The 14,370-nt window shown below is 37.7% G+C and overlaps 1 protein-coding gene across 1 annotated transcript in view; it reads right to left on the minus strand.

Moving 5' to 3' along the window:
* Nucleotides 1-7,938: 7,938 nt before the first annotated feature.
* LOC150088354 (mitochondrial 2-oxodicarboxylate carrier) overlaps nt 7,939-14,370 on the minus strand; it is an 84,863-nt gene continuing 78,431 nt past the window's right edge. The window contains exon 9 of the mRNA XM_090370132.1: nt 7,939-8,006. Coding sequence (XP_090226258.1) covers nt 7,939-8,006 — 68 coding nt within the window. The remainder of the gene's footprint in view (nt 8,007-14,370) is intronic.

A 14,370-nucleotide genomic window follows, 5' to 3' on the forward strand; every position in this document is an offset into this window, starting at 1 on the left:
CAGCAGATCATATTATTATTATTATTATTATTATTATTAATATCCATATGATGCAAGGAAGCCTGAGGCTTATGCTGCACCAGGAAAAAAAAAAAGTTCCCCAGTAACCCTGAGAGAGAGAGAGAGAGAGAGAGAGAGAGAGAGAGAGAGAGAGAGAGAGAGAGAGAGAATCAAAAGTGGAAGGGAATCACCAAGAAAGAAGAATGATGATATCCAGCTCAGGACCCTGGGTGTGCCAAGCCCATACTCACCAGATGTGAGCCAGATGTTTTGAGGGCAGAAACATTTAAATTAGCAGGTAGGTAATGACACACCCCTGAAATTAATTATACAACAAGATTAAGTTTAATTGTTTATACAGTAATGTCAGAAGTGTCATCAATAAAATGAGTGAATTCAAACTGCTGGTTAGGACAAGTAATTCTGACATAAATAAGGCTTACAGAAACGGAGTGCCACCTGGAGATAGGAGATGATGAGTTTCAGTATGGTATGTACAATATATTTAAAAAGGATAGGACAGATAGGAGGGGTGGCGGGGGCTCATACTTCTTATCAAAAGCAGCCTGAATGCGATGAAAGCTTACCCGAATTCAGATGTTTTGTGTGCTAGTATAGAATCTGTATGGTGTGAGACAGTTGGAAGCAAAGGTATAATGAGGGTAGGAGTAATCTGTAGACCAGGTAATTGTGAAGATTATGATCTGAACCTCTACATACAAACGGAATGAGCAAGTAAGCTTCATATTATGGGTGGCTTTAATTTTCCTCTAATTGATTGGAGCAAATGAGAAGGGAACTCAACATGGGTGACAAAATTTTTAATTCAACTAGATGATTGTTATTTGTATCAACATGTCAGGGAAAGCACTAGGGAAAAGAATATTCTAGACCTGATCATCACCCATGAACCAGGTGACATAATAGAGCTGACAGGAACCAGTAGCAGGAAGTGATCACGGAATTCTACGGTGGACGATGAAGAGAGAGAAGTAGCAGTAGTTAGAAGCAAAGGAATGGGTTATAATTTCAGGAGAGGAAATTATGACGGCTTACGGTGCTACAAGGCCTCCACTACTTGGGTAGATATCTCACATAGAACAAATACAATTGAATTATGGTATACCTTTAAAACCAGATCGGACCCTTATGTAATGGATGTGGTACAGTATCGGATACACCAGCTGATGTTACAGATGAACTCAACAGTTACTTTGCATTGATATTTACAGAAGAAAAACCCTTTATGTAAATGAGAATTTATGGAAGTGAAGTTGAAAAATATGCAATTAATGATATCAAAATTTCACATGATTATTTAATGAAAAAACTTTGGAGCCTACAAGCAAGTAAGGCTCCTGTGGTTGATGGCATATACCCTATAATTTTAAGGTAGGCGGCAAACGAATGCATTGAACCATTGAGGCTAATTATGATAGCATCACTCAACTCAGGAGAGATTTCATTCAATTGGAAAAGTGCCAATGTTTTACCAATACATAAAGATGGTTCTAAGAGTGTAGTGGGAAATTACCGACCAGTCAGTCTAACTTCAGTAGCAGGAAAAATCATGCAGGCAATGATCAAGGGGGGGGGGGGATTCAGGATCATTTAGATAGAAATGGAATTCTCAAGGATATGCAGCATGGTTTTGTAAAGGGAAAATCATGTTTAACAAATTTGGTCAGCTATTTTGACAGGGTCATTCATGAGTTGGATTTAGGGAACAATTTCAACATTGTTTATTTAGATTTCAGCAAAGCATTTGACTCAGTCCCACATGAGCGGTTACTTTATAAGCTGGAATCACAAGGAAAAATCCTTAGATGGATAGCAGGATGACTTCAAGACAGGAAGCAGAGGGTTGTGATAAATGGTTATACCTCAGATTGGATTAATGTAAGAAGTGGGGTTCCCCAAGGTTCAGAATTGGGACCACTCTTGTTTTTGATTTTCATAAATGACATCGATGAAGAGATAGAGGGCATAATGTCTAAATTTGCAGATGATGTAAAGATCGGTATAGTAGTTAATGATCACCACCAAGCAGAACTTCTTCAGAGTGACCCAGATAGACTACAGGGATGGTCAGAAAAGTGGCAGCTTTGCTTTAATCCAGCAACGTGCAAGGTCTTACATTGGAGCCTAACCCCAACATAACTTATACACTTGGTTGAGTTGAATTAAAGTTGGTAGTGGAAGTAAGGGACTTGGGAGTTACGATACAATCAGACATGAAGTTCTCCAAATATTGTAGACAGGTTGCAAGGAAGGCCCCTGGTGTCCTATTGATGATTTATCGAACATTTGATAGTAGAGATAAGGACGTCATAATCCCATTATATAAGGCTATTGTTAGACCGCACTTGAAATACTGTGTTCAAGTATGGAGACTGCACCTAAAAAAAAAGCCCTCGAGCTTCTTGAAAGGGTCCAAAGATGAGTAACTTCTCTGGTGAAATTGGCAAAAGAGCATCCAATTCTCGGCTTTTGTTGAACAAAAGCCGAGAATTAGGGTTGAATTTGAAAGTGTCTGCAATTCTGCCCAGACACGATAGGAGGGAGTATATGATGAGAGCCTTGTCAATCAATTCGGCCCTGGAAAGATTGTGCAAGGCTCAAGGGGTAGAATTTTTTTCAGCCTGGACTGTACTTGTTAACAGGAGAGATTGCTTCTACAGGGATGGGATACACTTAAATAGAAAGGGTGCAAGAATATTTGCTGATGCCATCGAGGCAGTGTTAGGTGGATCGGAAAACTGCTAGCTTGGGGGGAGACAAAGACCAATAGATTGACGGTAGCCACTGGCAGAGGTGAAAGAGATTCTTGCACTGCTTCTATTAGAATGAGCAGAAGCCTGAAAAACAAGATGCATGGTATTTCAGAGACTGCTGGGAGCCATTGCGGTACAAGTAAACACATGGGTTGTGTTAGGGTAGCTAAGAATAGAAACAGGTGCAGGTATACTTGCGTGTACACCAATGCTAGGAGTTTAGTAAATAAATTTGATGAATTTGAGGTATTGCTCAAAACATCGAAGGCAGATATTGTTGGGATATCAGAGACGTGGTGTCACACAGATATAAGGGATGCAAAACTGTAATTTGGGGAGTACGTCTACAGAAAGGATAGACAGGATAGGAAGGGGGGAGGGGTTATGCTATTAGTTAAGAAACACATAAAAACCAAGGAAGTGAAGCCAGTCGACATCGCTGGACAGTGCAGTGTTGAGTCAGTTTGGTGTGACATAAACATTGGGAGATCAAAATTGAGAGTAGGAGTGTGCTATAGGCCTAATGACTCTGATGAGTATAATAAGGAACTGTACAAGGAAATAGAGTGGGCCAGTAAATCAGAGAGTCTTATAATGGGAGATTTTAATTTCCCAGATATTGACTGGAATTTGGGGACTGGTTACTCACACACTAGCAGGGCTTTTGTGGATTTATTGGATGATTGTTTTCTACATCAGCATGTTCGGGAGGCAACTAGAGGGAGTAATACTCTTGATTTGATTATTAGCAGTGATTCTTCATGCATTAAGAATCTTCAGATAAATGAACCACTAGGTGGCAGTGATCACAGTGTGCTGAAGTGGGATTTACTCAAAGAGGTAACTACCATTAGGGGTAAAGGGAAGGGTTATTGCTTTTGTAAAGGTGACTACGATGGACTGAGACAGTATTTAAATTCTATACAGTGGGACCAACTGATGATGTTATCAACAGCAAATTCAAAATGGGAAGCATTCAAAGAACTTATCTTGGAAGCTACTAGGCTTTACATACCAACTAAGAAATATTGTTCAAGGTTTAGGCCAAAATGGATGTCAGATGAACTAATGAGGTATATGGCAGAGAAGAAAAATGCATGGGATATATACAAATTAACACATGACACAGAAGCCTATGATAGATACAAGTTGATATGCAACCAAGTTACAAAGGAGGTTAGGCAGGCGAAGGCAGATTACGAGAAATCCTTGGCAAGGGATGCAAAGAAAAACAGCAAAGAGTTCTTTACTTATGTAAACTCTAGAAGGAAGGGGATGAATCAGATTGGTCCACTTGATATTGATGGGTCAACTGTTGATGATCCTGCTCAGGTAGCTAACAAACTAAATGAATATTTTGCATCGACATTCACACATGAGGAGTTATTCAGCGAGGGGAATGCCAGAGGTGTATTCAACTCTAGCAGTAAGCTACAGAATCTTGAAATAACTGGGAGTAAAGTGGAGGAGAAACTGTTGAAGATAAACACAAGAAAGGCACCCGGGGTGGATGGGATCTATCCAGTTATATTAAAGGAGGCAGCAAAGGAAGTAAGCAAACCCTTAGCCATAATTATGAGAGCTTCCTTGGACTCATGGGAGGTACCCATAGACTGGAAATGTGCAAATGTGACCCCAATTCACAAAGGAGGATCAAAGGCTGACACAAGTAATTATAGACCTGTGAGCTTAACTTCTGTTCCAGGAAAATTAATGGAGGCACTGGTTAAAGAAGCACTGCAGGATCATTTAGACAAGACTTCAGTTATAGCTCAGACACAGTATGGTTTTGTTAAGGGGAAGTCTTGCCTGACCAACTTGATTGGATACTATGATGCAGTCACAAAAGAACTGGATGCAGGGAATAACTTTGATATTATATACTTGGATCTTAGAAAGGCTTTTGATACTGTTGCACATGGAAGACTGCTACACAAATTGGAGCAGTGTGACATTGGAGGCAAATTGCTGCTATGGATAAAGGGGTGGTTGAGGGGGAGAAGACAGAGAGTGGTAATCAATGGACACTGCTCATCGTGGACTGATGTTATTAGTGGAGTCCCTCAGGGCTCAGTGTTGGGTCCATTATTGTTTTCTGTATTTATAAATGATATTGATGATGGTATATCGGGCTTAATGTCCAAGTTTGCAGACGATACAAAGGTTGGCAGGGTTGTCAAGGACACTACTGACACTATGCTGCTGCAACAGGATCTGGAAAGGTTGAGCAGATGGGCTGAGAGGTGGCAAATGAAGTTTAACATTGACAAATGTAAAGTACTACACATGGGAAACAGCTTTTTTTTTTTTTTTTTTGTTTTTTTTTTTTTTTTTAGGAGCATTAGCAACTAAGGCCATATTGCTCCGGGATATGCGGTGGTCAGTCCCTGACCTTTCCGCATCCTCCGTATTTGGTGGTGACGGGCATGGGAAACAGCAACCCCAGAGCAACGTATCAACTCTGTGGTACTACACTGACAGTGGTAGAGAATGAAAGAGACTTGGGGGTGGTTGTGCAGGCAGATATGAAGTTCTCTGAGCAGTGCAGATGGGCTGCAAGAGTAGCTCATGGAGTATTGTCAATGATATACAGGAATTTTTCCAGCAGGGATAAGGAGGTGATTATTCCATTGTATAAGGCGATGGTCAGGCCACACCTAGAGTACTGTATACAGGTCTGGAGGCCTCATTTCAAGAAGGATGTAGAGCTGCTGGAACGAGTACAGAGAAGGGCAACAAGATTAGTGAATGGAACAAAGGGGTGCTCTTACGAAGAAAGGCTTAAGTTTTGCAAATTACAGTGTCTGGAGACTAGGCACCAGCGAGGTGATCTGATAGAGGTGTATAAAGCCTTGAATGGTTTAAGCATGCTCAATGCTGATGGGATTCTTCCTCTAGCTCAGAAAAATCACCTGAGAGGGCATAAATTCAAATTGAGGAAAGACAGATGTAGGATAGACGTGCGGAAATTTGCCTTTAGCCAGCGGGTGGTTGGTTGGTGGAACAGACTTCCATCCCTTGTGGTGGAGGTTGATAGCCTAAATAAGTTTAAGGCTCAGCTGGACAGGTATTTTGAACGAACAGAGGGGTGAAGTGGAAGTGGGTTTTTTTTTTTTTTTTTTTTGGCTGATGCTGCATAAGCTTGCTTTCTTGCATCAAATGCCTCTACTAATGCTAATGCTAATGTGGGTGCCTAGCTTGGAAACTAGGCACCTTAGAGGAGACTTTATTGAGGTGTTTAAGGCTCTGAGAGGCAAAAGTAAAATGAATGAGGACAAATTTTTCATGGTTACAAATGATTCTAGAACTAGGGGCCATAAATTCAAGTTACAAGGAGAGATGTTTAGACTGGATTGTAGGAAGTTTTATTTTAGCCAGCAAGTTATAAATTACTGGAATAAGTTACCTACATGGGTGATAGGGTGACAGTTTTGGAAAATTCAAGGGTCAGCTGAAGAGTTATCTACAGGATGAGGGAAATGCATAGCTTGTCTATTTCCTTTTCTTTTATTATTTATTAATTATTTATTTTATTTAATTTTTTTATTATTATTATTTTACTTTTTTTTTTTTTTTTTTGGATGGTGAGGTATAAGCCTAAGGCTTTGCTTGCACCCTATGTCCATTACTAATACATGTACTAATATTAATAAATACAAATATGTACAAAGTGTTAAAAATATGTTTTATATAAAATTAAACTACATATTTTACTTGCATTTTTGTAATTTTATTGTTAATTGATTATTTACAATACTAGTATCACAATAGTTATAAAGTTTTGCAACATTTTAAAACTCAAGAAAAAAAAATACAAATCTACTAGTCACTTTGACATGGAGATTATACAAATAGAGGCATTTGTATAATGCCTCTATTTGTATAATCTCCTATATTTGTATAATTTGTATAATCAATGATATGAAGGTGATGTTTGATGAGTAAGGAATATAGAATCATTCATTTGCGTTTTATTTATGGTGCATTCCTGATAAAACATGTGAAAAAACTAGATCAATCACTACTTATTAAACTTTACTACCAAAATAATGACTGTGTAATTGTAGAATCAACAATAACATGTATTGTGAACAGAACTGAGAAGACAAATCTTCCAAGAAGTGGAAGACCAGCAAAATCAATGTCTTCTGATAGTGTGGGAGTAAGTGTCCCATCATATCAAAAAACTATAGCACTTACACATGCAAGTGCAGAACAAGTCTGATGAGACTATATTTATGGAAATGGAATAACTGCTGATTTTTTTTTTTTTTTTTTTATGAAAAGGTGCTGGAGCCTATAGTACTTAATACCATGCAAGGGTGAAATGCTGAGAAGTCAGAACATACTTGACATCAGATTTTAATTTCTGTACATTATAATTTTCAGGAAATATATGAGAAGGAAGGTTGTTCTTGACAACAGAATTAGAATGGATAAATGAGGACAAGAAAAGGTTGGCTGTGTGATTTTCGAGTTGGACAGTGAACATATGTTTACTGGTTTTGGCATCAAGAAGAACAGTGCCCATGAAAATATCTATAAAAAAGGCAAGCAGCAGAAACTGAATATCTATGAGACAGAGAGTAGAGACACTTTTTTGGTGGGAGGGGGACAAGAGATCACTAATTAATCTACCTATGATAAGAGTGTTAATCTCATCTAATTTCACATAGATAACAGCCAACAAGTGCATTCTGATTTTCAAAATTGTAGTGATTATATGCACAGGATTTTCTTAAATCAAAATCATAGCTCATTTGGATTAGTTGCTAAGAGTGATATAGAAAGGTGAAACTGTTACATTTGGGAATCTGAAAATCCCAACAAGATCATAACAATCTTCAACATCAAAATCTTTCATCATCCAATTTTTAAAGAGCACAATGTTGTAAATAAAATTGGGGATTCTACTTTTGAAATCTCCAGTCTCAACTTCTGAGCTTGTGTGTGGTGGGGGATTTAAATCCAAAGTGCACAGAAATCATTTCAATAAAATTATTTTGGAAACATTTTATTTCACTAACTCTATTACTGAAATTCCTGTAGTGAACTAACCAGTATATTTATAGTTTGTTTTTATGAAAATTTGCAAAAATTTATAACTACCTTATACAAAAAGGTATACTTCTGACATTAATAGGCATTTTTTTTTTTTTTACCATTAATCTCCAAATGTTTTCTTCAAATACTCATAGAGATTTTCATATACAAGCAACATTACAGCACCACCTAAAGATAAATTACGTAAATGTTAATCTTCTTTAATTGCATCTTTATTTAAAGATTTTTTTTCTTGAAATTTTATAAAAACAAGTCATTTTAGAATAATACTTTACTCTGATATGGGAGTTATACTTTACATGGAATTAAAAATCTGATGTACCATGAAAGAATTTAACTATAGTTTGTTCACTCTTTTTTAATCCTGAAATAAAAAACTATGACTGACTAACATTCTCACTGACCAGTTGCCAAAGCTTTTAGCAAATAACCAATGAGAGGGTTAGTCAACCACACGTATTTGTTTAAATCAATCTGTTTAAAGCAAGAGTGAATGCATTATAGCAGAATACTAATTTATGGAAGCTTATAATGTGTAAAGTAAAGTAATTTATTATATACACACTAGAAGGAAGGGGATGAATCAAATTGGTCTGCTTGATGTTGATGGCTCAACTGTTGATGATCCTGCTCAGGTTGCTGACAAACTGAATGAGTATTTTGCATCTACATTCACACATGAGGAATTATTATTTTGGGGACTGGATGCCAGAAGTTTATTAAACTCTATCATGGAGGTAAATGATTTTGTAATATTTGAGTGGAGAGTAGAACAGAAATTGCTGAAGTAAAATATAAGAAAGGCACCTAGAGTGAATGAGATTTATCCAATTATATTAAGGGAGGTAGCAAAGGCGGTAAGGAACCCCTTAGCCATAATTATGAGAGCATCCTTACATTCAGGGGAGGAAAGTGCAGACTAGAGGTGTGCGAACGTATCTTCAATTCACAAAGGGGGATCAAAGGGCAACATGAGTAATTACAGACCTGTTAGATTAACTTCTGTTCCAGGGGAAAAAATGGAGTCACTGGTAAAAGAAGTTATCAGGATCATCTAGACAAGGCTGTAATTATACTTCAGACCCAGCACGGATTTGTCAAGGGGAAATCTTATCTGACCAATCTGATTGGATACTACAATGTGGTCACAAAGGAACTGGATGCAAAAAATAATTTTGATATTATACACTTGGATTTTGGGAAAACTCTTGTACTGTTGAAAATAAAAGACTGTTGTACAAACTGGAGCAGTGTGACATTAAGGGTAAGTTGCTACTATGGATCAAGGGATGGTTGAGTGGGAGACAACAGAGAGTGGTAGTGAATGGACACTGCTTTGTGAAGTAATGTTATTAGTGGAGTACCCCACAGTTTGGTGTTGTGCCCATCGTTGTTTTATATATTTATCAATGATATTGATGAAGGCATATTAGGCTTAATGTCCAAGTTTGCAGATGATACAAAGGTTGGCAGGATAGTTAATGACAGGAATGACTGTATGCTACTGCAACAGGATCTAGAAAAGTTCAGCAGATAGGCTGAGAAATGGCAGTTGAAGCTTAACATTGACAAATGCAAAGTACTGCATATGAGTAGCAATAACGCCAGAGTAACGTACCACCTGTGTGTTACTACACTCAGGGTAATGAAAAATGAAAAAGATTTGTGAATAATATGCAGACAGGCTGCGAGGATAGCTCATAGAGTTTTGTCAATGGTATACAGGAATTTTGCTAGGAGGGATAAGGTGATTATCCCATTGTATAAGGAAATGGTCAGGCCACATTTTGAATACTGCATAGAGGTCTGGAGTCCTCATTTTAGGAAGGATGCAGAGCTGCTGGCTGGAATGAGTACAGAGAAAGGCAACGAGATTGGTGAGGAGAACAAATGGGTGCTCTCACCAAGAAAGGCTTCAGTTCTGTGAACTGCAGCATCTCGAGACTAGACACCTGTGAGGTAATCTGATTGAGGTGTTTCAGGCTTTGAATGGATTGAGTAAGCTCAATGCTGATAGGATTCTTCCTCTTGCTCAGACTACACATATGAGCAGGAAGCACAAATTCAAATTTGGGAAGGACGGTTGCATGATAGATGTGCAGAAGATTCCTTTATCCAGTGGTTGGTGATTGTTGAGAACAAACTTCCATCTGTTTTTGTAGTGAAAAATGAAAATAAAATTAAGGAAGTAGACAAATTATTGAATACGTGAAATGGGAAGTGTCTTTTTTTTTTTTTTGCAGATGCTGTATAAGCTTGCTTTCTCACATCATTTGCAACTACTAATGCTAATGCTTAATTTATTTACTATGCTCCTAGCATTAGTGTGCAATGCAAATATACATGCACCTGTTTTCATTCTTAGTAATCCTAACATAATCCATTTATTTGATTGCTCCATGAGGATCCACAGCAGACCTTGTAATCCTTAACGCCTTCCTTTCCAGACTGCTGCATGTTCCAATAAATGCAATGCAAGGGTCACTCATACCTCTGCCTGCAATTGCTATTAATCTATGTGTCCCTCTCCAAAAACTAGCAGTTTTCTGACCCACCTAATACTGCCTTGACAGCATTACCAAAATAGTCTTGCAATCCCTTCTATTCTAGTGTATCCCACACCTGCAAAAACACTCTCTCCAGTTAACAAGCACAGACCACACTGAAAAAAAAAATTCTGCTCCCTGAGCCCTTTGTATAGTTTCTCCAAGGTTTAATTGTTTGACAAGATCTGATCGTGTGCTGCCTTTTCTCATGTCTGGGCAGAATTGCCGACACTTTAAAATTTAATCCTAACTAGTGACTTTTTCCTAATTGCCCTGTACATGTGAAGTAATTCCTCAGATCTCCTATTCTTAATATCATTAGTATCAAATTTTTACAATATCTCCTTTTGTGCCCTTAAAAGATGATAGCTGCTCTACAATATCATCAACTTTTTCCCCAAGCTGACATACCCTGGTCCTATTCCAGATACCTTTCATAAAATATTTGTTTCCCTGACAATAGAGCCACCAACAACAGCTACTTTCTGTGGGATCAGTGCACTCTGCTTCGAGCGATCTCATTATATCTTATTTTTTTTTTTTTTAGGAGCATTAGCAACTAAGGTCATGTTGCTCCAGGAATATGCGGTGGTCATTCCCTGACCTTTCCGCATCCTCCGTATTTGGTGGTGACAGGCTCGAACCCCGGTCTAATCAAGAAGCGTGTGCTATGCACTGCTGCTCCTTCCCACCTGGCTACGGAGGCACCTACATTGTATCTTATGTTACATGAATGTAGTCTCCAGCATCGTGTTGGGCAGCTGAGTGTTTGAAGGGTAACTCTTTTCGATTTTTTCAAGGGCATCAATCCTGTTCCTCAAGTCCTCATATAAGCCCATTAGAATGTTGAGTTGGCACTCAAGTTGCTCACACTCACTTAAGACTTGATGGAATCATTCCCCTTACTTGTTACTCATTCTGCCAAGGTTTTCAAAAAAGAAGTCAAAATGCAAATGCTTTTGATTTTTTTGATTTTTGATTTGGTAGTTGTTGGCGCATCGGCTTCTGTGGCCATATTGCACCTCCCAAGGTTTTTGCAGTACTTTGATCCAAGCCCGAGGCGGGAATCGAACCCGCGACCTTTGGGTTGCCGGGCAGGTACTTTACCCACTCGGCTAGCCCGGTCGGCCATGCAAATGCAACAAATGAAGCTTCAGTGACATATTACATCCCATTTCTTTATATTATGCAGTTTCTGAATTCCATCTTTGTATCAGGGTAACTCGGGAATTTTTTTTTTTTAGCCATTGCAGCATAAGCCTCAGGCTTCCTTGCACCATATAGCTAATAATAATAATAATAATAATATGGAATATGGTTATCCAAAAAAAGTTTCCATAAAGCCATTTGAAAGACTGCCACTCTTTTAGTTGTAATACACTGAGGCATTTTATCACAGCTTTCGTCCTGCAAAAGCTCTCTGATTTGAAGTCCCGCAAAGAATCCCCCTTTCACTTTCACAGCACTGGATCTTTGGTAGAAATTTCCCACTTAAGTAATAAAATCTTTTCAAATTTGTCTCACCTGTGGCTTTCACAATACTTTATTTGGCCACGTTTATGTGGAGAGGTGGAAAGAAAATTTTCATTGGATCCACTAATGGAACATACTGTAAACTACTCATTCTTCACACATATGTACTTCTTTGAGGCCAGTCATGTCTAATGTAATGGTCTGCAGTGGAATGATTAGGAAACAACATTTTATGAATCCTCCTTGCATGTCCATTAACATACCAGTGGCTATGTGGTAGTCACAGATATATTACTGATGAGTGCTGTACTGAAATGGTTCAAGCAGTGTCTTCATGTTATTGTACTGTATGTCTCCTTTAGATACACAAAGTGGTCAATGGGGATGGATGGCTTTAAGTTTTCGTTATAAAAGAGAACAGCTTTCAAACTTTGCAGTGAGAAGTCACAGGAAGCTTGAAATGTGCATCTGTAACAATTCTTTAAAAACTCCATTGATATAATGACATTGGCAGAGCAGGCTGGTTACTGTGAAGAATGCTACCCAAACTTGGTTTCATTTTTGATAGTGAGACACTAATATTCTTCTTAACCAAGTACTTCTGTTTTAGTATAAGGTGAGAAGTTTGGCTTTTTCTTTGGAGAAAGCCAGACCTCTAATGAGGTCATTTAAGTCATCTTAGGTAAACAGCTCTGGCTTTGAAGTCTCTTTGTTGAGTGATTACTCAAGATCAGCTGAAGTTCTCAGACCCAATGTACCACTGGAGAGACCAAAATATATCACACTGAAGAAAACAATGTAATGTTTTTTGGTATGATACAGTTTAGTCTCCCATGGCCAAGTTTAAGATATCTTCCTGGACCCAAAAACCCAGGCCTGAAGATGGACTTTGACACTAGCCATTTTATTTAGTTGTTGGGATTGTTTGGGATCTAATAGTATCACCTGTCCTTTGCATACCAATAAACTAATCAAAAACTTCACTTTGGTCACCCTTCTTTAAATGCCAAAGTTTTATCCCAAAGGCTGCAAAAAAAAAAAAAATTTATCTGCAATGTAAATATTCTTGTAAATATTTTTAGTAGCAAAGGCAAGAGAGAAGCTAACCAATCTGACACCATATCATTAGAAACCTCCAGTGATTCACCATAAACATTCTTAAAAATAATTTTATTCCTCATCTTGAATCATTTCAGCCATTCTTCATTAGAACTTAACTCAATTCCCAGTTCTGCAGCTAAGGAATCAGCCTTTGCAGAGAGGGCCAGAAATTAGACCATTCTATGCTCTCTCTCTCTTGTTTAAGCCAAATAATAGTGCTGTATCTGAATCTTTGTACTTTGCTACACATAAATGCTTCCATTCCAGTTCAAACTTTCTATTCTCAAACATGGATGCTATATTTTCATGATTTTTTTTTTTATGATAATCAACAAAGTTGAATTTGAATACCATAATGCTTGCAGATGTTTTCAATAAAGAACTGGCACCAATTGCTTGTTGGAGCTGCATTTTCATTTTCAGCAATAGTATTCTGTTTACAGATTTTACATGGCTTGAAAGATGAATGAAAACAAAAAACCTGTGACTGTAATAATTGTATCACAGAAAGAACTTACAGATAAACAGGAACTCCATGTAAGCATTTTCACTTAAAAATGCAATGTGAACTAACTGCTGTGCAGCATCACAAGAATCAAACAAGTGACTTATTGTATACTGACTCAAAATATAGAATTTTGCAAAAGATAAAAGAAATGAGAATTACACGGTTAAGAGGAATTTTATTTGTTTACTGTATAGTATTCTAATTAGCATGCTATCACAAGATCATATGGGATGTTAAGAATCATAGTGGTGTAAGTCAGTAATTTTATATGCATGAGCTGTTCATATTTCCCGCCTTCTCTAAGTATCCGCTGTTTAGTTTCATAGCAAAGTAAGTCAAAGTTGCAGTTCTAACCAAGATATGTCAGCACTTATTTTGAATAGTTAACAATATGACCAAAAGGTTTAGAATCATAGTGAAGTAAGTCAGGCTTACGCCATTCTGTTCCTAAACAGCTTGTATGATGGAGGTTAAGTTTCAAGTTTGTATTGTTGTAGCAAGATGTCTTTTCGTATTTCAGGTTTTCATGTAGCAAGATGTCTTTTAAGTTGAAATCTCAGGGGATTTTAAGTTGTCTTTTAAGTTGAAATCTCAATAAATGAGGGATTTTAAGTTGTCTTTTAAGTTGAAATCTCAAGAAATGGAGCACGTCAAGAGGCCAACCAAGTAGAAGAGGCATGCCAGGAAACTTCCTTCAGACCTAGAAAATGAAAAAGAGCTGTAGCCAGAAGACTTTGCAATTCAGGTCAGGCATATATGAACTCAAAAGGAACACAAGTTGAGTGTAAGTGGTTTGAAAACTTAGATTGTGGTCATAAAAAAATATGCATACAGTCCTTAACAGAAGAAAGGAGAAAGCAATGTGATAATTTTATATTCATGGCTGATTTTTCTCGACACAATG

Source organism: Mastigoproctus giganteus, chromosome 3 (assembly GCF_048544385.1).
Source record: "Mastigoproctus giganteus isolate SK-2022 chromosome 3, ASM4854438v1, whole genome shotgun sequence".
Classification (NCBI taxonomy): Eukaryota; Metazoa; Arthropoda; class Arachnida; order Uropygi; family Thelyphonidae; genus Mastigoproctus; species Mastigoproctus giganteus.